The sequence below is a fragment of the Carettochelys insculpta genome, chromosome 11 (assembly GCF_033958435.1).
Source record: "Carettochelys insculpta isolate YL-2023 chromosome 11, ASM3395843v1, whole genome shotgun sequence".
Lineage (NCBI taxonomy): Eukaryota > Metazoa > Chordata > Testudines > Carettochelyidae > Carettochelys > Carettochelys insculpta.
Genome location: NC_134147.1, coordinates 45,902,691 through 45,926,803, shown reverse-complemented (window position 1 = coordinate 45,926,803; position 24,113 = coordinate 45,902,691). Strand labels below are relative to the sequence as shown.

Sequence of the window (24,113 nt, the reverse complement as noted above, 5' to 3'; positions counted from 1 at the left end):
TTGGTGTGCTGCAGCTGTGCACCCAGTTTGCTGCATGCTAATTGTTCCTGTAGACGAGCCCAGTCTGAGCAGGGTATCCTGACATCCCAGCTTTACCAGGTCTGCCCTGGTTTTCGTGGTGTCTTGATTTCTGATGAACTTCTTTCAGGAGACAGGAACTGCCTCTTTGGGTATTTATTACATCAGTCACAATGCTTGGGTTCTTCCTTATTCAAAGCATTTTCAATTTATCGCCAAACTGAATAGAAATGCTCTGTCATTAGCCGCCCAATGGAATGAATGTGCCATGTTAGGAACAGCGTTTGGAGTGAAGAGAGAACTCCAATGATGCTACCCAGGCTGTTCTTTTGTTCCAACTGAACGTTAATGATGCCCATCTAGTATTTCATTACAGATTCACTGGGATACTACTGTACTGTACATTAAAAAAGGAGAAATTCCTCCACTCCAGGAAATGCACCCATGTCGCTGCTGAGTCAGCAGCTGTCAGCTGTGATACAAGGCCCATTTTGAAAGCATACATTGTCTTTTCTGTGGCTGTTCTGTGACTCTGAAAAGAACGTGTTGCCACAAAAGTGGGCCAGTTTTTGATCGTCATTGTAAGAACTCACAGCTACTTTCCTTTTTAAGAGACCCTCAGCTGAAATATTTCCCAAAGTATAATGTTATTGTAACTTTGATTGTACTGAAAGATAGCTTTGCAAAAATGCCTTTCAAGTCCAAGAATACTATTCATATGAGTAATGTCTACTACGTAGCATGAACGGTCACACCCAGGTATCTGTCATAGTTATTCTAGGATTTCTTGTGTGTGTATCCAGTACACATCATGCCTCTAGAGAACTCAGATAAATCATGAGTTAAATAGTCTATAATCAGAGGTAGTAAACAGAGTTATGGATATACCAGCCATATTTACAGGAAAAAAAAAAAAAACCCTTTGCTAGTGACTCTGAATATCTTTCTCTTTCTACAGATGACATGGAAGCCATTCCTGTCAAACAGTTCGTTAAACATATCAGTGAGCTCTATTCTAATAACCAACATGGCTTCTCAGAAGACTTTGAGGTAAGTGTCATTATCCTTTAATAAATAGCCATTTCCAAGCCTAACTAAACAGTCGGTGCACGCACAGCTAGGCATAAGCTGTCATTTATTCCAGTGGCAAAGTGTCAGTGTTTGCTGCCTTTGATCACAGGATCACTTTGATCACTTAGTTTTGAGTACCGCCGGAGGAGTAAGGTACTACTCTGGGTGAGATACGACTGTAGAATCTGCTCTTTGGTAACGAATGTTAAATGCGGGCATGGAAGTTGCTGCTCTTCCCTGTATATGTTGGGCCAGATCCCAAAGTCATCATTCAGGTTTATACTTGCTCTCAGGCCCACGGACCTGGGTAGGGGGGCCAAAGGGGCTGTTGCACCAGAGCCCACCATTTCAAAGGGGCCAGGAACTCCAGCTACTGCCACAGCTGTTTTGGCAGTGGTGGTAGCCGGAGCTCTGAGCCCCTTTGAGGTGCCGTGGCTGGCAGTGCTGCTCCGTATGGCTTGGCACATAGGCGGTGCTGCAGTCTAAGCAGCGCAAAGGGCTAATTTCTACAGGCCCCACCCCTCCTGGCCTTGTCTCTGCCCCTTCTGGGGCGCAGAGCCGGGGCCCCCTCCCACTTTGCCTGGGGCCCATGGTGGCTTTTGGCTCTGCTGCTCACGCCTTTCTCAGAAAATCTGCCACTGAAGTTGCTGGCTTGTTTTGTCAGAGTGTAACCTGAGTAAAGGCTTCCAGTGTAGCCCACAGTTATCATATTATGCAAATTTTTAAAAGTGACATCTTACTGCCAATGCCTTAAAATATCTAGGCCAGATTCTGAGCTGAGTTACACCGGTGTAAATCTGGAACACCTCCGTTAAAGTGAAACTGGGGTTAGAATCTAGCCCTTTGTCTCTCTGAGTCCAGGTACATGACACTCCATGTACTCCGCAGCTAGGACCAAACAGGTGTGGGAGCTTAGCGATCAATAAGGGATTGAACCAGCCATCCTTAGACTTTCCAAGTAACATTGGTGACTCCAATGGTGTCTGTGGAGCTAGTTGCAGAAGTAAGCCCTAGACCGTGAGAGTACGTCGGGGAGCCTCAGGCACTGAGGAGTTCAGGAGCTAGCACTAACAGGAGTTCCTTTCATTCAGTTCACAGTTGAGATTTGGAAATACTGGTATGCAAGAGAGATTTTCAGCTGAGAAATCTGGCCTCACTGAGGGCACAAGGAGACCAGACTGGGCGACGCTCATCGATACATGCCTATTTAAAATGTTATGGGTGGATCGTAAAGGCAGCTGTATTTACAAACTCGACAGCAAAACAATATCGCTGTTCTAATATCTAAAACCTCATCGCTGAGTGCAGTAAAAACAAGACTATATGCAGGAATTGTCTTTTATGGGATCATTTAAAACATTTACTGCTGCTGCTTGGTTGCAGTCTGTGCAAATGCCTGCATTGTCTGATACCCAAAAACTATTGTGTAAGTCATAAACATTTTGTATTCATGAGAATGGCAAATGTGTGAGGTGTTAAAGTGATTTAGTTGAATTGACTGCTGGCTGGATGACTGAGCAGGAATACTGAGGCATTTAACAATGTTGATGGTATTCAGGACAAACATTTATCCTCGAGAGAGTACAATTTGATCAGAATGATCAAATGCGGCTCAGTCCGCTCAATTATTTATGAATTGAGACCCCAGTGGTATTCATCACAGCTGGTTTTGACACCATTTAATTATTCAAAATAATCAGCTACACCTCTGTAAACTTGATCTGACTTAATATAGGCTTTGCTTCAGCTGTCTCAAAATCACTGCTATTAACAAATGTTGGACATCTTCCACCTGTGTTTTCGGCAGAGGAAAATACTGCTGTAATAGCCTTTTTCTTCCCTTTATACTGATGCTCCCCTCTGTGACTGCTGCTCATGGTAGCTCATCAGGAGAGAGACCAATTAGTTCTCTTCTTGGGAGTTCACTTTCTCTCCTATGCAGGGAAATATTTATTTTGTGAATTAACTACTCTGCTCTATAGGCCAGACCCTGCTCTCTGCACTAGGGTATAGCTGAAGTATTTCCTTTAAAGTCAGCATAGTTACTCCAAATTTATAGAGACAAGAACCGAATTTGGCGTAGGTTTTCTTAAGATGTAAAAATGAAATCTCATCCCCAAAAAAGAGAGGTGAAATATGAACAGAATGATCATCTTGAATGGTTAATGGATTGATACATTTGAGAGGCAACACAATTATTGTGTAAGGTCTCTTGTTGGCTCAAGAAGAGATTTGATTTTCCTCTTACATCACTTTCACCCTTTTCGTATCATTGTGGAATTGTCTATGATTTATGCTGATGTAAGGGGAGAATGAGGCCTGGGGGGACTGAAAACAGCATGGGATAACCTTTTCAGAAGTACCTCAGTGACTGAGAAGTCTTAAGTCCCATTTTCAAATGTGGCCTTCTGACTTAGGAGCTTAGATCTCCTTGGTAGTCAGTGGGATTCAGCCTCATGCCTGGAAATGGGACTTACATTAAGTCCTTTGGGTGTTTTTGAAAAGTTTACTTTGTCTGTAAACTGAAAGTAGAGAAAACAGGAGTTTGGATGCTGAAATAAGTTTATTCAATACAGCCAAAAAAAAAAAAAAAGTTTTCCAAAGAGAGCCAGCCCTGTTAGTGGATGGGACATCTGGGTGTGAGAGGAGGGCCCAAGATAGGTTCAAAAATTCTGCAGTAGGAAAATTTTCCCCCTTTATGTCTTTGTGAAATAAACTGAAGAGGGAAATGTGCTGCTGGGAACAAGTGGGGTCCGCCATGCATAGAAGGCTCTAGTCCTCTTATGTTTGATTCACCTTTTTGGTATAAATCTTCCCCTGTATTTCTGGGAGCTTGCTATGAGTTGTACTGGGAGCTTTGCATATGAGGAAGATTCCAGTGGAAGCAAATTGTCTATGTACTCAAAATTGCCTCTGTCTTAAAATAAGAGGTAATTACAATTAAATGTTTTGTGAATATGCTTGGGGAACATTTTATGTGAAAGAAGAAAAGGACTTTGAAGTTACATGGCTTCCCCTGGAAAGTAGATCCAAATTCCCAGCAGGAAATCATACTGCAAGTAGGCAGCTTTGTCTCCTTTGAAAATCTTTCTTAGGTATACAGGATGGCCAAGATTAACTTTGAGAAGGCTGTCTGTATTATTTTTGAAGTAACCAGTAATTCAAGTCCAAAACCTGATTGACCAACAAAACAGTCTTGTAAAATAATGCTCCCCAGTGGATGATTGTCCACAGTGCTTTCCGAACTGCTTGACACTTCTACATTAGGTTTTCTGGTCATTCTCCAACTCTGAAGAATATGAACAAATACCAATAAAAGTCCTGTGAAATCCCATTGGTTTGTGACCTAAGGAACAGCTCCAATACCTTTTTTCTGTGGCACAGAGGTCCTCGGTTGCATATGGCTCATTGTGTCTACACTGCATCATTGGCATAGGGTTAGTGCACAGCTGCAATGCTCTGTGATGTGCTGCCAGGGATTTTGGAAGGAGCTTCTGCAGGCATGTGCATCAGCAGATCATTCCTGCCCCCTTAAGAATGCAGAGCCTGAGAGACTTCTTCCACCTCTGCCTGTACAGTCAGATGCTGTGGTACAGCTGGATTTGGGCCTGAGAATTCCCGTGTCTACAGGGCATGAGAGAGCCCTCAGCCTCTTTCTCCCACAAGGGACTCTCTATCCGCAGTTGGACCTATTACTAGAATAAGATGGTGAGTTTTGTGAGCGTAGCTTGTCCTTTGGCTCTAAGAAAGGAATATTAGGCCAGGAAATCTCTGAAGAGCCAGCTATGAATTTTTACAGTATAACACAGTATTTGGATTTCATAGATCAGATCATTTTATTTGCTGCCTACAATTCTTTACTGGGTGGGTCAGCCTGGCTGCTAGAAAGATTAGACTGAGTAAATGTAAACAGCTCAGGCCTATCTGCTGCCTGTGGACACATGAAGGTGGTAATTCACTGCCAGTTTGGAGTCTGAACAGGCCAGCTGAACAGAAAGCAGGCTGTCTGCCTCCCTTGTCATATAAATTGAAAATATCTGTATGGTCCACTGGCACCTTTTTGGAAGGCTGTAACATACCATAAAACAGCATAAATCCATATCTTCTGAGATGTGTCACGGATCTGCTTTGTCCTTGCAGCTGTTGCAGTTTGGGTGTCACTGGATCTTTATTATAAGGTTGTCCACGCTGTTTGCGTTCTGAAGAGTTGTGCTGGAGGTGGCGAAATCACTGTTTACAAGCTTCTCCTGACATCTGTGGGAGTTAGACACCTTTGGACCAAAGAGCTAGTCTACACTCCAAGAGTTGTGCCAGTCACCATAATTGTAACTGCACTGCACCCTGGTAGCAGCCAGCAGGACTGGCTCTTAAGTGGGGGAGGGAAAGGTTCTGCATGCAGCTTTCACCAACGGGCACTGCCCGCTTCTGCTCTGATTGGCTGGTTCCCAGCCAATAGGAGTATGGGGCTAATGCTCAGGGCTGGGGCAGTAAATGGAGCCCCATGGCACTTCCAACCCCTGGCCAGGAGCCAATCCTTCTGGCTGCTTCGGGGTGCAGAGCAGTGCTAGGACAGGTGGGGACTAGCCTGCCTTAGCTCTACAGCACCAGCAATGACTTTGAACAGCCCAGTCGCCAATACTCACCTGGGCTGCCAGGGTCTCTTCTCAGCCAGGTGTCAGGGTCGAAAACCAGACACCTGGTCACCCCAGGAGGGGGCATCCATATTCTATCATAGGCTCTTTCTGAACTCCAGTATTCTGATTCCCTAGTTTGAATGGTAAACCCTAGGCAACTGTTTCTGTAAATTCACAAACAAAATTCAAGAGAGGCAGTACAGCCGCAGTCCTGGGCTTTCTGTTACTAATTGTGTATTCCTGGTAGCACCTGAAGGCCTCGACCCAGAAGAGGACCTCATTGGGTTCGGTGCAGTTCAGGGGGTTGACGTGCTCCTAAGAGCTCATGCACGAATGAAAGAGGAGACGCAAGAAGCAAGTTTAGCAAACAGTGGGAGGAATGGGGGATGGGAGTAACAGGCAGGCAGTCACGTGGCTACGCTGGCTAGCTGGATGCACAGCTGGAGGATTCTGAATGACACTTTTGTTACTTTAAAATTACCTCCCCTCTACCCCATGTCACAGTTCCTATTATCGCTTCTCTATTAGCTTGTGTATTAGTTGTGTATTTGTTTGTTTTGTCCCTGCTGCTGTGCAGACTACCCACAAGTGCCTCTCTGTTGTATGTTACGGAAGGATTTAGACCTGTGCTGGATTCTTAGACGTGTCTGTGCTATACCTCTTGCTGGAGCTACTGGGTATCAGTACAGCCTCTTCGCTTTTGCCAGGCTAAGGCAGGACCAGCTGCAGGAATTACAGAAGTTGGCAGTATGATTTTTGGGCCCATGACAGAAAATTATCTTAGTGGAGCTGGTGCCAGACTTCACCGGGCCCTGGGGAATGTGGAGGAGCAGATCTTGACACCAGGCCACCCAGAAGGGGCGGGCCTCAGACAGAAGGGGCGTGACTAGGGGCAGCCAACCCTCAGCACTGCATGGACCATGCCACACCTCCTGCAGCCAGCCCTCAGTGTGGGGACCTGTGGGGCTCCGGAGGTGATTTGAAAGGGCCCAGAGCTCTGGGCCCTTTTAAATCACTACGCCCCTTAGAAACTGCCATCTTTTCCCTTCCCGCAGCTGTACCTCCCACTCCTTCGGCAGCTCTGGATCTTAGTGATGAACTTAGTGGTGAACATGCCAAAATAATATCCAAACCTGAGTACTAATCTTTTTCTATATGTGTCTGTAATAAAGTTCCCTTCATCCATTCATGTAACCCCAAACCACTGCGTATATGCCAGCAACTCTTCTGCTGATAGGAAGTCAAATGACTTTAAATAATGGGAGATAGGTAATGCCCACAAAATACAAGTCAAAAGAACTGGGTGTGCAATCAGACACTTCAGTGAAACTTCTGAGTCATTAATTCGTATTGCCAGATACATCGCTATTGGATTTTACGCTGAAATGTAGTGCGAATTCTTTGAAGTTTACCAAACTAATCCGTAACTCTTTCAGAAGGGCAATGAAAATGAGTCATTAAACCTGGGTGTATTAATTCCCAGTTAGCATCTACGCATACAGTTAAAAGCTAAATTAACTATTATAGTACTGAATATAACGTGTCTTACAGTAACTGAAGATTGATTGAACCAGGTACTTTGGGTTCTTGAGTTGTCAATGATAAGTTGAAAAGGACAAAACAAAAGCATGCATCCATTGATCTTCAAACACTGCTATGCTGTGAGAAGTTAAACATAAAAGACGCCAGCACACTAGCTAGCCTGAATTCAAATCAATAAAAAAGAGACCAAGGAGAATTAAAAGAAAATTCTGCAAACCCCATAGCCCACCATAATCCAACTCAAATCCTTTTAAAACCTGAGGTTCTTATCCATATGCAGGCCAGCTGATAATGCAGTTTAGCTGAGTCAAAGCACAGAGTAAGAATGTCAGGATTTATTTGTCCCCAAATTAATCATGTTTTACATATAACAGCAGACCCAAGTCTGCATTAGAAGCTGTGGAATGGAAAAGACAGAAGCAATCGTGACATTGTGGGAGGGAAAGTAACTAGAGTTCATCTGTATCTAAGTACATCATCTCCTCTGATGTTGACTACAATCTTCTGCCCCGGCCTCTCCATCACTCATAATGCCCCATGCAAAATGCAGCTGCCAAGATTATCTACTTTACCTATCACTTGAACGGAGTCACACTCCACTTAAGCCAGGTCTACACTAGACATTAAAGTCAACTGTAGATACACAATTCTAGCTATGGCAGTTGCGTAGCTAGAATCACCTTATCTACAATCGACTAACCTGGCCATCCTCACAGAGGGAGGTTGACAGGAAACACTCTCCCATCAACATCTCTTACTCCTCATAATATTGAAGAGTAAAGGGGGGCAACTGTCAACTCCAGAGAGTTTGATTTCATGCATCCCTTTCAGGCATGCAGAGTCGAACCCTAGAAGATTGACCCTAACTGTGCAGTGAAGATGAACCCTAAAAAGATTCTCTCCACTGGATTTTGCACCACGTTTTCGGTTTGTTATAGTTGCCTTCAAAGCCTTTCATATCTGTGCTTCTCCCATGTTTCCCGTCCGCCCAGGGTGAGCTTTGATTTCCCCACCTCTGTGCACTTCTTAGACAACTGCTTTTGTACTTTTTTCCTACACTGTCCCTTCTGCAGGGAACCACCCTCCTTGAACTAGTACATGAGGCAACAGTCTTCCTTAAAACACTTCCTTGAGATCCATCTCTACCGTGAATCCTGTAGGAAGCTAACCATCAAAGCAAGACGTTTAGAGAGAAATGATCATTATGATTTTAGGGTTAGGGTTAGCTGACTGTTTTATCCCTTTGCCATGTGTTTTCTGAGACTGCAAGCTCAGTGCTGTGTGCTGGAAGACACATGAATGCCAGCTTAATGCAAATAATCATTCTCCCACTCTGCTGGCATAATGGAAGAAACTTAGGAAAACTCATGCCTGTTTTAGAGAGAGAACCAGAACTCTTGTAGTCTTTCCTTGACATCAGTGCTGTTTCTTGGGCATATCAGGTCTTTGTTTGGTGACATGCGTGCAACAAGGTGATGTCCTCAGTTCAGTTCCTACAGGAGGATGTCCACATCACCGCACCCCATTTGCAGCCACAGCCCGGAGGGCAAGGACTGAATAAGCCCATGAGACTGCACAGCCCTCTGCCCTTTGAGCTATCCCATCAGAAAAAAAAAGTTGTGGCATATTGGCAGGCGGGTAGCATCAGCAAGCTTTTCCTACAGAGGTCACCTTTCCTCTTCCTGTGCACTGGATAAGCAGAGGACTCCATTCTCCTGCCATTATAACCAAATTCTAAAAGTGAGCGTATTCCTCACCTTGCCTGTGTACTGGGGCTGGCCACCAGAATTAGAGAAAGTGCATACGTAGCTATGAAAAGTATGATTCCATGCTAGAAATGAAATTAGGTCCATTTAGATTCAGCCAGATTTCTTTGTCTTTGCTGAGCTCATCCCTTTGACTGTAGTGTGTTTATCCCTACGGAAGAGAAAGAAAGAGAAAGAGACAACTATTCATCGGGGAGCCCCTTGTGAATATAAAAGCCACAAAATGTACTTGGTTTTAGTCTACTTTGCAGTTTTAAAATGTAAATGCTGTGGAAAATATCAAAATTACTATGCAACCCCTTTGTGAAATGTCTGCAAAATGCTGAACTCTGTTACATCTGCTGTTTGTATAGCATTTCTCTTGATAATTTTCTCTGTCACTTAGCTCCTGATCTTTGCAGCAGCTGTGCACCGCTAATGATTTCCTTTATTAGCCAGGTTCTATACTGTTGTTTTTTAAGCCTCCAGTACAAAATAATGTGGCGCTTCACAACCTTGGGAGAAGTGGGTTTTGAGGAGGGATTTTTTCACAACTATTTAAACAAGCGAGCGCTGAATTCTTTTCAAAAAAGTGTGTAATGCAGGGGTGGGGAAATGTTTTTGGGTCAGGGACCATTGACCCCCAGAAGAATTAGCTGGGGGGGGTGCATAAAAGTGAGATGCACAAAAAACCTCCCCCCACAACCCTCACTGCCATGGCCCCTGACTCAGACACTTCCCTTCCCTTCAACTCCAGCACCATGGGCAGGAGAATGCAGAACGGGGGACTGGGGTTCAGGGCTTTCCCCAGGCCAGATTAACTCTTCTGGGGGTCCAAGGTGGGGCCGAAAATGAAGTGGGGGCTTCAGTGTGCTGGAGAGGGCTGAGGGGGGAGCAGGTGTGGGGCCTGGGTGGGAGGGAAGGGGAAGGAGCGGGCTGAGGATGGGGCGGAGGGTGAATAAGTGGGCTGGGGACAGCAGTGCAGGGGCAGGCTGCAGGTGAGGGGTCTGGGCAGGAGGGTGGGTGCAGGAACAGGCTGAAGGTGGAGGGCTTGGGAGAAGAGGGTGCAGAACCATAGTGGGGGTGGGGGCATGTCAGGAGGAATGGCAGCGCATGGATCCCAGAGCAGCTTCCCCCGTACCCAGCAGAGCCCATGGGCCGGATCCAGCCCCATCTTGCCTGATCCATCCTTCAAGTTTCAGGGCTCCCCACCTCCCATCCTGCTGCAGGCCTGATGCTGGGGCAGGGAGCCTCAGGGTCCAGATCTGGACGACAGCCTGGAGGTTCCCCATCCCGGAAAGAAATGAAACAATAATGTTAATGCCAGGGTACTAAGCTCATAACTTTGTCATTAGGACCTTCTGTTTGTTCCGGTTGTAGAAACCTGTAGATGTAAAAGAGTGGTAACATTTTGAGGTTACGACTAATCACGTGTAAGAAAGCATATCGTGAAAGTGGTTTTGCCTAGGAGTTAATCGATGTACATATCATCCCATATTAGCTCAGGGACCGGTTGGACTGGCAACGTCTGCAAGACCTTCTCTGGAACCTTGTAACTATTTAGTTGAATATGGCAGAAGGTAAATCTCTGCTGTGCTAATGCTCTGAAGAGAAGACGCCCACTCTGCTGTTTCAACAGACCCACATTGTACGTTTTAATTACAGACACTAGAATTGTGCTGAGAATTGCAAGTCAGTAGGAGTCAGGCTTCTAAACTGCTTAGACCTTGTTGTAAACTCCAGTAGGCTCCACTCTGCATCTTGAGGCACATAAATCCCTTTGTACCTCTCCCCCTTGTTCTGTTTTAGAAATGAGATAAATTGCCTAAATAGATGGACCTACAGGTGGATAGCGTTACATGTTTCTTTCAAAAAAATTATTATACTCTTCAGTCATTGCTGTCATTTGTATTCAATGTACTTTCCAGAGCCATTAAGATCAATTTAAAAAAAATCTGTCATTCCCATGCAAAAACGTAGCAAAAGGCCAGTATGTAACTTACGTTCCTTTATTGCCATATTTTGAAGGCCATTCAAATAGCGGCACAGTTGGGTTGGCCAGAAATTTTGTAATGAAATTAGATTTTAGACTACATTTCCCATGATGCAGCATAACCAGTAGCTCCTGTGGCACACCCCTTCTTTTCATCGAGAGGTAGAAATTGGTGCATCCTGGGAGACGTACACTGACTAGACAGCACCGACCGTAGAAGAGCAAAGCACCTAAACTCTGACTTGCCTGAGGACCAGTGGTGCCATTTTGAATTGAGATATTATTTGAAAATGAAATTTGTCAACATTTTCTGCAGGAGAGAGAAGACCCTAATCTGAGCCGCTGCTGTGCATGAGCCTTTCAGCACTGCGGTGAATTCCACCCATTCTGGAGGCCTGATTATGTAATCAGAGACCAGGACTCAGTTAACACAGATGATTTAACCCGAATGTGTCTTGCTGGATTACACTGAAAGATTACAACCAAGAAATCAAACAACTAAAATGTTGATCTTTAAACGTGTTTACAAAGGGCCTATTTTAAAATGAACCAAAGACAATAATTTTGCATTTGTGTTTTTTCATCTGAATAATTTTGTCACTAGGAAGTGCAGCGCTGTACAGCCGACATGAACATCACAGCAGAACATTCCAATCACCCAGATAACAAGCACAAGAACAGATACATCAACATTTTAGCATGTGAGTAAGCACTGACAGTGAATACCGTACGTAGATTGTACAAGGCCCTCTGTTCTAAGAGGACTAGTGCAGGAATGGAGAAGCCAGGTTGCTTAAAAACAATTTTATTCAGAGGGAGACAGCAAGGAAAAATTACAGTTCTAGTCATGTTGAAATCTGTCCACCTTTTGCGATTGACTTCAGGGGGCCATGGTTTCACCAACGCTTCTTACAGAGAAAACACTAACAACTTGGTGTTAAAACAATGAGAAGTCCTGTGGCACCTTATAAACTAACAGATGGGTCTTTGCCCATGAAAGCTTATGCTCCAATAAAACTGTTAGTCTATAAGTTGCCACAGGGCTTGTCATTATTTTTGTGGATATTTAATATTTGGTGTTAGATATTGCAAGTTAATTGACAAAAGTAGAAGTCTGCATAAGACAATGCAACTGAATAATTAAGATCAAATTACTGCCAGAACGTCATATGCTGACCTCTGAAAGGAGACTTCAGGGAGACATGTGGTGGATCAGTGTTTTATTGATGATCCTTAGGATTCATTTACCTTCCCAAATATGCTGAAGCTGAGGTGGGTATCTCTGTCACATTTCAAAGTGCAGCAAGAGAGAGCGGTGTGGATAAACAGTGGCCCTCTTTCGTCATCCTTTGGAGACCGGCAAAACTGTAGTCTATCTCAGAACTGCAAATTATTCCAGTCTGAGATGGGCGGTGAAATAACTTTCTCAGTTGTCATCTCTCATGTAGAACTGATGGGAGACTGGCAATCAATACACATTTTATAGGAGTCCTGAATTCCTGCTAATGTAATGGTCACAATACAGAGCTTTCTGCTCAAGAACATCAGATGCAATTGGGACAAATCAAGCTTGATTTTAATTGTATATACAACACAACCCTCTGACTTACATCACTGGAGGACAGCCCAGTGATTAAGGTGCTAACTGGGGTCTTGGATGACACAGGTACAATCCACGGCTCCACCACAGGCTTCCTGTGTGAACTTGGTCAGGTCAGTCTTTCGGTGCCTCCATTACCTATCTGCAAAATGAAGTTAACACCACAGCCCCTGTGTGGCAAGAAGTATATATAAAACAAGGACAGAAAGGGGAGTGGAGAGATCTTTTATAGATTGCAGGTGCTCAGATACTACCGTAAGAGGGCAGTCCTTAGATAAGTCACCCAACACCTAGCACACCTGCTCCTCCTATTTTGTATTTTTAAAGGGACACTTTCTCACACTGAAAAGCAGCCATTTCCTGTCTATAGTGTGAGGCCATCGGAGCTGTGAGATCAGACCCTTCCCCTTCCTGTCACCAGAAAGCCAGTTTGCATGGGGTATGTGCGGGCAAAGTGAATGCCACTTATAAATATCCTGGGAATGGGATGGTTTGCCTGCCTTTTTTATGTTCTTTCCAATTAGTGCTTCTCTATTGTTTTTTTTTCCCACAGATGATCACAGTAGGGTGAAACTAAGGCCTTCACCAGGAAAAGATTCTAAGCACAGTGACTACATTAATGCTAACTATGTTGATGTAAGTTGTTTGAATATTTTATCTCCTCTCTTGCTGCAAATTCATTCACAAAGGGGAAGGCTAACCAACCGCTGCTTGGGAAATGTTTGTGTTATCTGACTTCCTTTGGACTCCTGCTACAATCTCCTTAAATATTCAGGACAGGAAAGGCACCTATCTTTGTAACCTGTCAGTTATTAATATGTCTGTCACGCTGCTGCTTTCATCTTACTTTACATTTTGGTTTTCTTTGAAGGGTTACAACAAAGCAAAAGCCTACATCGCCACCCAGGGACCTTTAAAGTCTACCTTTGAAGACTTCTGGAGAATGATTTGGGAACAAAATACTGGAATCATTATCATGATTACAAACCTCGTGGAAAAAGGAAGAGTAAGAGACCCTGCAGCTTATTAATGGTTCCCCATTTCCGTGTAGTAAAGTGAATCAGTCCTGTCTTCTGACTCACAAATGGGCAGAATTTGATCCATTTGCTTTGAATGCATACATAGCATATAGCTACATGTTGTATAAATAACACACCGATTATAGAAGTTACTAGTCGGTATTTTTTACCCTTTCTAATCAACTATTTAAAAAAATAGCCCAACCGATCTAATTCTCCCTTTATTCAGAGAAAATGTGATCAGTACTGGCCAACAGAGAATAGCGAGGAATACGGCAACATTATTGTCACATTGAAGAGCACAAAAATACATGCCTGCTACACCGTCCGCCGTTTCACAATCAGGAACACAAAAATGAAAAAGGTGAGCGCGCTCCTCTGTTTGTGTGCATTTCCGGTAGGCCATCTTGGGTGCCAGCGACATACCAGCAAAGCCCAGGGGCCCTGCCTGATAGGAGTGGTGGGGAATAGAGGCAAGAGGTGGCGTGGTCTTCCCAAAAAGACCAGGTTGACCCCACCTACCATACTCCAGCCTGCTGGAAAGGCTGGGTCTCCAGCTGTGATGTGGCTGCCTGGCTGAGAAGGCCAGGGCTGCAGTGCAGTTGCCCAGCTGCTCCCAGGAGTGGGAACTGGAGCCAGAGCCACATGGCTGCCCAGTTGCTTCTAGGGCCATGTGGCTGTCCAGCTGCTCCCTGGGCCTAGTCTGCCTGGCTGTTCTCAGGGTTGGGGCCAGGGCTGCAGGCAGGGTGGTGAGGTAACTTAGGGCTACAGGTGCTGGGTTGAGAGCTGGGTTGTGACAGGCTGGGAAAGGGGAGCCATTGATCAGGAGGCGGAGTTGGAGGAGCAGGAGCATGTTCACCTCACCCAACACTCCCTTGTTGGAACACGTTGGTGGAGTCGGAAGCAGTTCTGTGCTCCCCTTTCCTAATATCAGTCTCCTTGTTGGGTCTGTTTTACCAGCAGGGTCAGAAGGGAAACCCCAAAGGGCGACAGAACGAGAGAACCGTTATTCAGTATCACTACACGCAGTGGCCTGACATGGGCGTGCCAGAATACGCTCTGCCTGTGCTCACCTTTGTGAGGAGATCTTCAGCAGCCAGGACCCCAGAAATGGGACCCGTGCTTGTACACTGCAGGTAGGGCCACTCTGGCTAATTAAGGCATGTAAAGCACACAGTGGACACAACACAGGTGGGTTCTTAGGTACGTGCAAATACAAGCAATTACTAACACACCAATCAAAGCAGGATGAAACTCGTCCCAGTGCAAAGCCTTTGAACCACTTAACCCCATCATGTGTAAGTGATGCATAGGTCTTATACAAAGTGCCTGGACAGAGTGAATCTCAGGTGCAAACAAGGGTGCTGGCAAACAGCACATCTAACGCCATTTGCGCTAGACATTGCCAAGGTTTTGCTAAGAAATTCCAGCCATCCAAACAGGGAATGGAAACTAATACCATAGGCTGGCCAGTTGGGCTCTGTGAATAAAGATGAAAGAAAATCAAACACCTAGTTAACGAATTAGTTTGCAAATATCCCACGGACTGAGCAACATTAGCACTGAAGGCTTCTTGAACAGTTATTGGCAAATAGTCTGCTCACAGATAACTTTCCTACAGAAAAAAGCATTGTGGCTACATTAGTCACTGTGAACAGAACACCCAGTGCTAGCTATGGGGGCACTCTTGCAAATGTTAAGGTCAGAATAACTATCGAGTGACTGTAATGATCATCTAGTGTGACCTCCTACATAGAATTTCACCTGCGATCAGTGGTGTGAGCAATTGCACTCAGCATGGTGCATCGCCAAAGTTGTCCTCAGAAGGATGATAGGGAGGAAAAAGGAAACAAACCTTTGGACAAACAGCTAAAATAAGCACACATTTTAAGGTAATAAAAGTCCCAGCATACATGTAGCATGTTACTTAAGGACTTCAATCTTCAGGAAGGTCAAGGTATTCTAATAAAATTTGGCAGTAGAAATATAGGGACTCTGTTTTGCCATTGCTAATATTTAATGTAATACAGCTGAAATGTCAGTGTTTCTTCCTTGTCCTTTGTAGTGCTGGTGTGGGCAGAACTGGTACCTACATTGTGATAGACAGCATGCTGCAACAGATAAAAGACAAAAGCACAGTTAACGTCCTGGGTTTCCTGAAACACATCAGGACACAGCGCAACTACCTCGTCCAGACAGAGGTAAAGATTGGCCTGATACGGAATTTAAACCATCATTCATGTTTATGATGTGATCTGTAAGAAACTAGGTTTTTCAGTCCTTCTCTCCGAATGCGGCTTACATTTCAGCGGGTGTTTTGGTGAATTGGAATGCCTTCTTTCAAGACCGGAAACTTTGGATTCTTCCCTTGGCTTCTTAAGTGGTGTCTAGATTATACAAAGGGATGCATATACTGGCCTGAGCAGCACTTACAGACTGAGCTTGTTTTAGGGAGGAAATGTAACCCTTCCCTTTAATGTGCTGTGCGCCTTCATTAATGACTCTGCTCAGGGTAATGTTCTGCTAACTCTGAAACCGCTTGCTCTTGCCTTCCTAGGAGCAGTACATTTTTATTCATGATGCCTTGCTGGAAGCCATCCTGGGGAAGGAGACTGAAGTATCTGCTAACCAACTGCATAGTTACGTTAACAGCATTCTCATACCTGGAATAGGGGGAAAGACACGGCTAGAGAAACAGTTCAAGGTAAAGGTTTATGAGGCACCAGGACTGACTGCATGCACACACCCTCTGCTCCCTATCTTTTGTCACTCGGAGGCTACGTCTACGCTAGCCCCAAACTTCGAAATGGCCACGCAAATGGCCATTTCGAAGTTTACTAATTAAACGCTGAAATGCATATTCAGCGCTTCCTTAGCATGCGGGCGGCCGCGGCACTTCGAAATTGACGCGCCTCACTGCCACGCAGCTCGTCCAGATGGGGCTCCTTTTCAAAAGGACCCCGCCTACTTCGAAGTCCCCTTATTCCCATGAGCTCATGGGAATAAGAGGACTTCGAAGTAGGCGGGGTCCTTTCGAAAGGACCCCCGTTGGGACGAGCCGCGCAGTGGCAAGGTGCGTCAATTTCGAAGTGCCGCAGCCGCCTGCATGCTAAGGAAGCGCTGAATATGCATTTCAGTGCTTCATTAGTAAACTTCGAAATGGCCATTTGCATGGCCATTTCGAAGTTTGGGGCTAGTGTAGACATGGCCAGAGAGTCTTTGCCTCTTTAAGGTGACCATCCGTCCTGTTTTGGGTGGGACAGCCCTGTATTTCAGGCACCATCTCGACATCCTGATTTATTTTTCCAAAGAAGCTAATGTATTCCACATTTTTACAATGCAGGTGGCTGCCCCTGCTTCTGGCTCCCCAGCCCTGGGGAGCCAGGAGCCAGACCCATGCGGCAGCATGGTTGTCGTCCAACTTCCCCCAGCTGTGGGGAGATGGGATCTGGATCCACGCAGTGGCACTGCTGTTGCCCAGATTCCTCCAGCTGGGGGGATCCAGGAGCCAGACCTGCGTGGCAGTGTGACTGCTGCCTGGCTTCCGCCACCTGGCTTGCTGCAGCTGGTAGAAGCCGGGACCTTCACTGGCAGGGCAGCAGCCTCGTTTCCAGTGCCCCAAGTCATGGGGCAGCCAAGAGCCGCAGCTGCCTCCCACAGCTCCCCAGCAGGGTGGCTGCCCCCACAGAGAAGCTGCTGCCTGACTGTCCCCTTTTAGCCAAGATGGCACCATTCCCCCCAGGTCCTATATTTGGCTGGGGGAGATATGGTCACCCTATTGCTATCATATCTAATAGGGAAAACTAGAGGGACTAAAACTAATAGGGAAAGGTGAACCAAATTGCTGGGGAGTCCATGCAACCCTGAATTTTGGGGACTTTTCAGATTGAATGACCTTAGTTACAATGATGTAAACCAGGACTAACACTATTGAAGTCAACAGAGTTATATGAGGACTGGGCATTCATTTGAACTGTGCTGGTGACCCCTTATTCTATAAGGAGCTTGAATCAAAATGCTGAATCCAAACGCTTGTGTGATTTGGCTAATTTTAGATCTAGATCAGGATCAGGATCTCAGACCCATCTCTAGAGAAAACATATGAAAATGGTATTAGCACAATTTAAAACCTCAATATTGTACATATGGGCTAAACTAGTTTTCCTGAGACTCTAGAAACAAACTATGACTCTGCCATTGAATAGAGCTGTTGCTTTTCCAGGAATACATTACAGATAACTTTCCTCATTTTAAAGCAAACTGTTTGCTACTTTCTCAAATTGAAGAATTAAAAGCCTCCAGTCATTTAAGATTTTCTGATTACATTTTAGATACACATTTAAAATTACTTTGCATTACTGTGGATCATTAGCTGAATCTGTGCAGAACCTATTTTCACAGATAAAATCCCTCAGACAAATATGAGGTGCAGACATGAAACCGTTAAACAACTTATACCAGCTGCCAAATGGTTCAAAAATGAATAGGCCATTTTTGGAATTCTCTGGTGTGACTCTCTGGGTTTCTGGAGCTTCATGACATTCCTGGTGCTTAACAGCCAAATATAAAAGCATCGCACACTGGCAGAAAAAAATCAAACATTTTTTAAGGGCTAAATAACAATATAAAAATGTTTTTTAGTGAGCAGTGGCAACAAATTCAAAAATACAGAAGGGTGTGTTTACAAGGGAATAAAACACCCAAAGCTGGCCAAGGACAGCTGACTCAGGATCTTGGGTCTCATTTTTCAGGGCTATAAAATTGCTTTGCAGATATTTTGGCTGGAACTCAGGAGCTGGAACCCTCAGCCCTTGCTGTGTCTCAGAACCACTACATTTTATAGCCCTGCCTTTAAGCCTGAGTCAGCTGACCTGGATGAGCCATGGGTGTTTAATTTTTGTGTAGGCACACCCTAAGGCTACGTCTACACTAGCCCAGAACTTCGAAATGGCCGTGCAAATGGCCATTTCGAAGATTACTAATGAAATGCTGAAATACATATTCAGCGCCTCATTAGCATGCGGGCGGTCACCACGGCACGTCAAAATTGCCATGGCTTGCTGCCATGTGGCTCATCCAGATGGCGGTCCTTTCTGAAAGGACCCCACCAACTTTGAAATCCCCTTATTCAGCAGATAGAAATAAGGGGATTTCAAAGTTCCTGGGCTCCTTTCGAAAAGGACCCCCATCTGGGCGAGCCACAGCAATTTCGAAGTGCTGTGGCCGCCCACATGCTAATGAGGCGCTGAATATGTATTTCAGCGCTTCATTGGTAATCTTCAAAATGGCTATTTGCATGGCCATTTCGAAGTTTTGGGCTAGTATAGACACAGCCTAAGTGTCTTAGCCACCTAATTCCCATTTGCAAGAGTGACTTAGGTGTTTGGGGACTGTGTCCCAATTAAACTCCTAAGGGCCAGATGCATAAAGGGATTAAAGCACCTAAAAATGTACATAGACTCTTAATGGGATTTACTAAACCACTTCAGTACATTAGGTACCTAACTTGCTTAGGAGCTTTTGAAAATGTGATTCCAGATTTCTAAAGGTGTGGCAAAGTTACTTCTAGCATCATAATGTCTCACTACCAGGGGTTTTCCTCACGGTAGTGGAAGGATCTGGCCCCAAGAAAAAGACTCTGCTGGGCGCAGCTCTTTGTGCCAGAGCCTGTTCTGACAGCCTTCTTCCCCTGGAGCCTTTCACTGCTGCATGTAGCTACAGAGTCCAGGGGCAAGTGTGGACACACATGCCTTTCTGTGTGCTGTGCAGTTACAGCTCTCGTATCTGGACGCAGTACACTGTTGTGAGTGTAGATAAGGCATGTGTCACTTTTCTGGATTTGAAAAGTTTGCCCTTGATGAATATTGGCGGCTGTTTGACGTTACGTGGAGGTTTCAGGTATCAGTAGAGAAGGGTTAACGGGGGAACCTTTGATAAGGTGTTCGTTTTGTATTTTGTTTATTTATTTTTTAACAGCGGCAGCTTCAAGTTGTTCGGAGGCTTGGAACAGTCTCAGTGGGGATGAAGTAGTGCAGGACTGGTCACCAAGGATGCTAAATGCTCTGCAGTTTGTCCCAAGGTTCCACCATTTACTGTGTGCCTGGAGCCTCCGCACTTGGTGGATTAGCCTGCAGGCTGAAGGGATCCGTGCACATGAGCCACAGCCGTTGGACCTCCCTGTGCACCATCCTGCACTGCCCTCCCAGCGCTCCTGCCAGGGAGTGGGGAGAGGCCTTCATGTCCCAACCCCTCCCCACAGCAGGAGTGCTGGATGGTGTGAGGCAAGCCCCCGCACCTCAGCACCCACGAAGTGCAGGCAGAAGGGCTGGGGAGGGGCCCATTTGTTCTGGCCCAGGGTCCCCCAAAAGGTTAATCCACCTCTGCCTCCACATATAAGTAGAGAGCCAAACTGATCATTAGGCAGCGTATATCTGTGCCATCCTGTTGAATTCACTATCCAGCTGGATATCTGAGAGGGATATCTTTGAAGAACATGCTAAACTGCTTTTCTTTTCTTGATATTTTAAAGAATACAGCTGGTCCAAAAAAATCATTCAGAATCTTTTTCTGTTGAAAAATGATATTTTAAGAATAAAATCACATGAAAATATTGTTCTTGGCTCTCTTTTTTTTTTTTTTTTTGAAGTTTCAAAACAAAACTTGTCATATCAGTTTGTGAGAATTGGAATTTTAATATTCCCCTTTTTTCCTTTTTTAACACTGAGAGCAATAAAGTTAATAATGTACAGGTTTTAGTCCACTTTCTTCACTCTCTTTTTACCTTTTTTCCCCACTCTGCAACATTTCAAATCTTTGTTATCTTTTGCAAAATTACACATGAGTAAAAGGAAAAAGATAACTCTAGAGTTCGGAAACTGTTCCAAAGTTTGGAGGGGTAGCCGTGTTAGTCTGGATCTGTAACAGCAACGAAGGGTCCTGTGGCACCTTATAGACTAACAAAAAGTTTTGAGCATGAGCTTTCGTGAGCACAGACTCACTTCATCAGATCATCTGATGCAGTGAGTCTGTGCTCACGAAAGCTCATGCTCAAAACTTTTCTGTTAGTCTATAAGGTGCCACAGGACCCTTCATTGCTGTTCCAAAGTTGAGGACGTTTTGAAAAGTTAAGAGTGGAAAAAGGAAAAATGGAGGAAGATATTGAAAGGAAAATCAAGACGTTACCTCTCAACATGATTCAGTCGGCTGTATTCACTGGCAAAATAAACAAAAATGGAGAAAAGGGAGAAAATAAGAGAATGATTTTGAACAAAATAATTGGCTTTCAAAAGCAAATCAAAACATAAATTTTGATTAAAATCTCTGTGAATTAATCATCCAATTTGTTTAGAATTTTCCCACAAAAAATCAAAATGAAAAATTTTCATTTGGCTTTATTTTCATGGTGTGAAAAACAAGGTTTTGGACCAGCTCCAATGTTGACAGCATCCTTTTGCTTCCAATGGTATTGTCCCATTGTAAGTACTCTTGCTATAGTATGTGTAACTTCAGAAGTGCTCCTCTCAGAGGGGGATAACGGCATAAAAGAATCACAAAATAACTGTACACTTTCAGTTGCCTCTGTAGTAAACTTGTACCTCTTTAATCCAGAAACCCTGGGAGACAGGGTATGCCAGATTACAGAACTTTCCAGGCCAAGAAAGGTGCTGCGGGGGGTGGGGCACTTACCTGGAGCCCCACTGCCAGGGATACACATGGCCCCGAGCCCTCTGCCACTCCAAGGCACCAGCCTCCTGCTGCTATGGGAGCAACAGAGAAAAGCCTCCGGTGCAGCACGTCACTGTGCTTCCGTCCCCCAGATGGGCGATAGAGGCAGTGGCAGCACGCAGGGCCACTTTCTTCTTCCCTTGCCACAGTCCGTACCACAGGTGTTCTGGATTAGGGTTACCTGGACTATGGATGTTCGTGTATTTCATCCTGCAGAAGCAGATAGGAGGGGGTTAATTCTCCACTGGGCTAGAGCTGTACCTCAGCGGAGAGTTGGAGCTGACATGCCCTGATTCCGGGATCTGGGTTCCAGCGTAAATTAAAGCAGCTCTGACTTCTTCCTGGGGAGAGTTAGGCACAAACAAGCCACGATCTGCCACTTCCTCTGGCCTCCTGACCACCTCTCTCACCTCTCCTACCTCCCCGCATGCCAGACCTGCCCACGGGGGCAAAGAAGGCAGTGGCATGGAAGCCCAGCATTTCAAAGGGACCTGAAGCTCCAGCCGCTGCTGCTTCTATTTTGGTGGCAGCAGCCAGAGCTCCAGGCTCCTTTGAAATGCCGCGCTGCAACTCTGGGGCTTGGGGGCCAGCACCACGGTCTGAGTGGCTCTAAGGGCTGACAGCCCTAGGCCCCTCCCCTTCTTCCCTTGGCCCTGCCCCTTTCCAGGCATGGAACCAGACCTGCCTTGCCCTGGGGCCCACAGTGGCTGTTGGCACTGGTGCCTCATGCTGAGCAGTGACATTCTGACCCAGGAAACAGCAGAGCCATCCTCAGCAGCTTTGCACCAGCAGTGATTTTTCTCTGACAGGAGGAAACTTGAGGACAAATCTCCTGCCCTCTCCAGTTCAGTCTGAGCTGCAGAAACGGCACCAAATGAGCCTGGCAGACTGGAGAGCGTGCCCCAAGATGGCTGGTCTCAGACGGAAGCATCTTGGGCTCATAATAGGCTGTAGCAGTAAATAAACTTCCTTAGGAACGAATCTGTTTCATTTTAAAGACGGGGGGCGAGGTCCCGCTATCTTTTGTTGCCTTTGCTTTTCCCTGTGACCTGCTACAGGACTAACCATCCCTGTAGGGCTTCAGAATAAATTGTCAAAAGTAACTAAATATAGAGAGTTCTGTGAAAATCAGCTTGGAATGGAATTTTGTTTTGATGTGCCCCAAAGCTGAAATTGGTGGAGACCTAATACCCAATAACCATGCATATATTTATGAAGAGGTTGATTCCTATTAGCATTTTGAGTACTTTTAATCAATCCAGCCATACAGCTTGTTTTTCCAGTGACGTCTTTTTCTAGAAACTGCCAAGAAAAAACTTTCCTTTTCATTTTGAGAACTTTGTCAAACCAGTTCGTGATTATTTTCTTTCAGCTGGTTACACAATGTAATGCAAAATATGTGGAGTGCTTCAGTGCTCAGAAAGACTGCAACAAAGAGAAGAACCGAAATTCATCAGTTGTGCCATGTAAGCTTCCCACTTTGGTTTGATTACTGCTTAGCATAACTTTTTGTGGTGAATTCTGTACTTTATGCAGGAAGAGGCAGAACTGCCTGGAAGGATAAAGGTTATGTTTTGTTCAATCAAAGATGTCCTGTCTCTAGAAATTACTGTGGTGAAACTGAGCCAAAGGACCTGGTGATGGTGTCAGCATAATACATTGTCCAAGCAAAATGTTAATCTGATGAGTTTAAGTTTTTGAATAATTATGAGGTGTTTATTTACAGAAACACAGTAATGTTAGCATCTCTCTCCTTGGATAAAATCTCGCAATACGATTGAAGTCGATAGTTTTGGTGTGTTGCTTCTACAATGAAATTACCTCATTTGAATGGCTCAGTTGACCCTAGTAGCACATTATGCACACGAGAAAAATAAAAAAATTCAGGGGACTGGGGCTATAAACAGTATTTCTTCCCTCTGGAGGAGACGAGACGTGTGGAGGGAGTTACACACGTTCTTGGGTGACTAATCAGCGGGGATTGCCTCAGCTGGGGAGACAGCTGCCTGCTTGCCCTGAGGTCAGCAAAATGGTCATAAAGCAATGCTGGGAAAAGAGCGGAGATGCAAAATAAATCAGCTGGTTATGTGTGCAATTGGAGGCGAGTAGAACACAGTGGTCAAGAATGATCTGAAATCCCCTGCTAGCACTGCATATGCTGTTATTTGATAATTTAGCTTGCTGTGAAAATCTTTGCTATAGTAAAATCTGATTCCTGAAATTACTTTGTCCTTGTAGAAATATTGTACAACATTTCATTTTACCGTCTGCTTTGGCTGGCATTGCTTTATCACGGTTAAAGTGCAGCCCTGCTGCTGGGGGAGATGGGAGTTGTATTAGATCTGATTTGTTAGAGTCAGCTCAAAAATTCCTGCTGTCTGCACCATGCCATGACCAGACTGTGATCGTTTTTGGGTTTTTTTCCCCCCCATCTTTTAGCTGAACGTGCCAGAGTGGGTCTCGCTCCACTGCCTGGAATGAAGGGAACTGATTACATTAATGCCTCTTATATCATGGTGAGAAAATCAGCACTTAATTATAGAGCAAAATCAGCTAAAAGGTGCTAAATACCAGATTCCTATGGTTGTCTTAATTTTGCGTATAAAAATTGAGTATAAAAGCTTAAGTTTTAACACATTTCCACAATGTAAAACTTTTAACTGTCTTTTATTAAAGATCATTGTCAAAATATTTAAATTATGCGAAACATTTTTATGGAATGAATGTTTCCATTACATGCACTCAAATAAATATTGGCCTCAGCAG

General features: G+C 44.8%; 1 protein-coding gene across 7 annotated transcripts in view; it reads left to right on the top strand.

The window, feature by feature from the left end:
• The window catches only part of PTPRG (protein tyrosine phosphatase receptor type G), a 610,456-nt gene that overhangs the window by 569,616 nt on the left and 16,727 nt on the right, over window positions 1-24,113 (top strand). For 4 of the 7 annotated variants that reach the window (XM_075006203.1, XM_075006202.1, XM_075006197.1 and 1 more), the window contains 10 exons: window positions 977-1,068; window positions 11,608-11,704; window positions 13,157-13,239; window positions 13,475-13,609; window positions 13,852-13,986; window positions 14,583-14,758; window positions 15,688-15,823; window positions 16,180-16,326; window positions 22,720-22,813; window positions 23,787-23,863. In XM_075006203.1, coding sequence (XP_074862304.1) covers window positions 977-1,068; window positions 11,608-11,704; window positions 13,157-13,239; window positions 13,475-13,609; window positions 13,852-13,986; window positions 14,583-14,758; window positions 15,688-15,823; window positions 16,180-16,326; window positions 22,720-22,813; window positions 23,787-23,863 — 1,172 coding nt within the window. The remainder of the gene's footprint in view (window positions 1-976; window positions 1,069-11,607; window positions 11,705-13,156; window positions 13,240-13,474; window positions 13,610-13,851; window positions 13,987-14,582; window positions 14,759-15,687; window positions 15,824-16,179; window positions 16,327-22,719; window positions 22,814-23,786; window positions 23,864-24,113) is intronic. The other 3 variants (XM_075006204.1, XM_075006199.1, XM_075006201.1) reach the window with 1 other exon arrangement.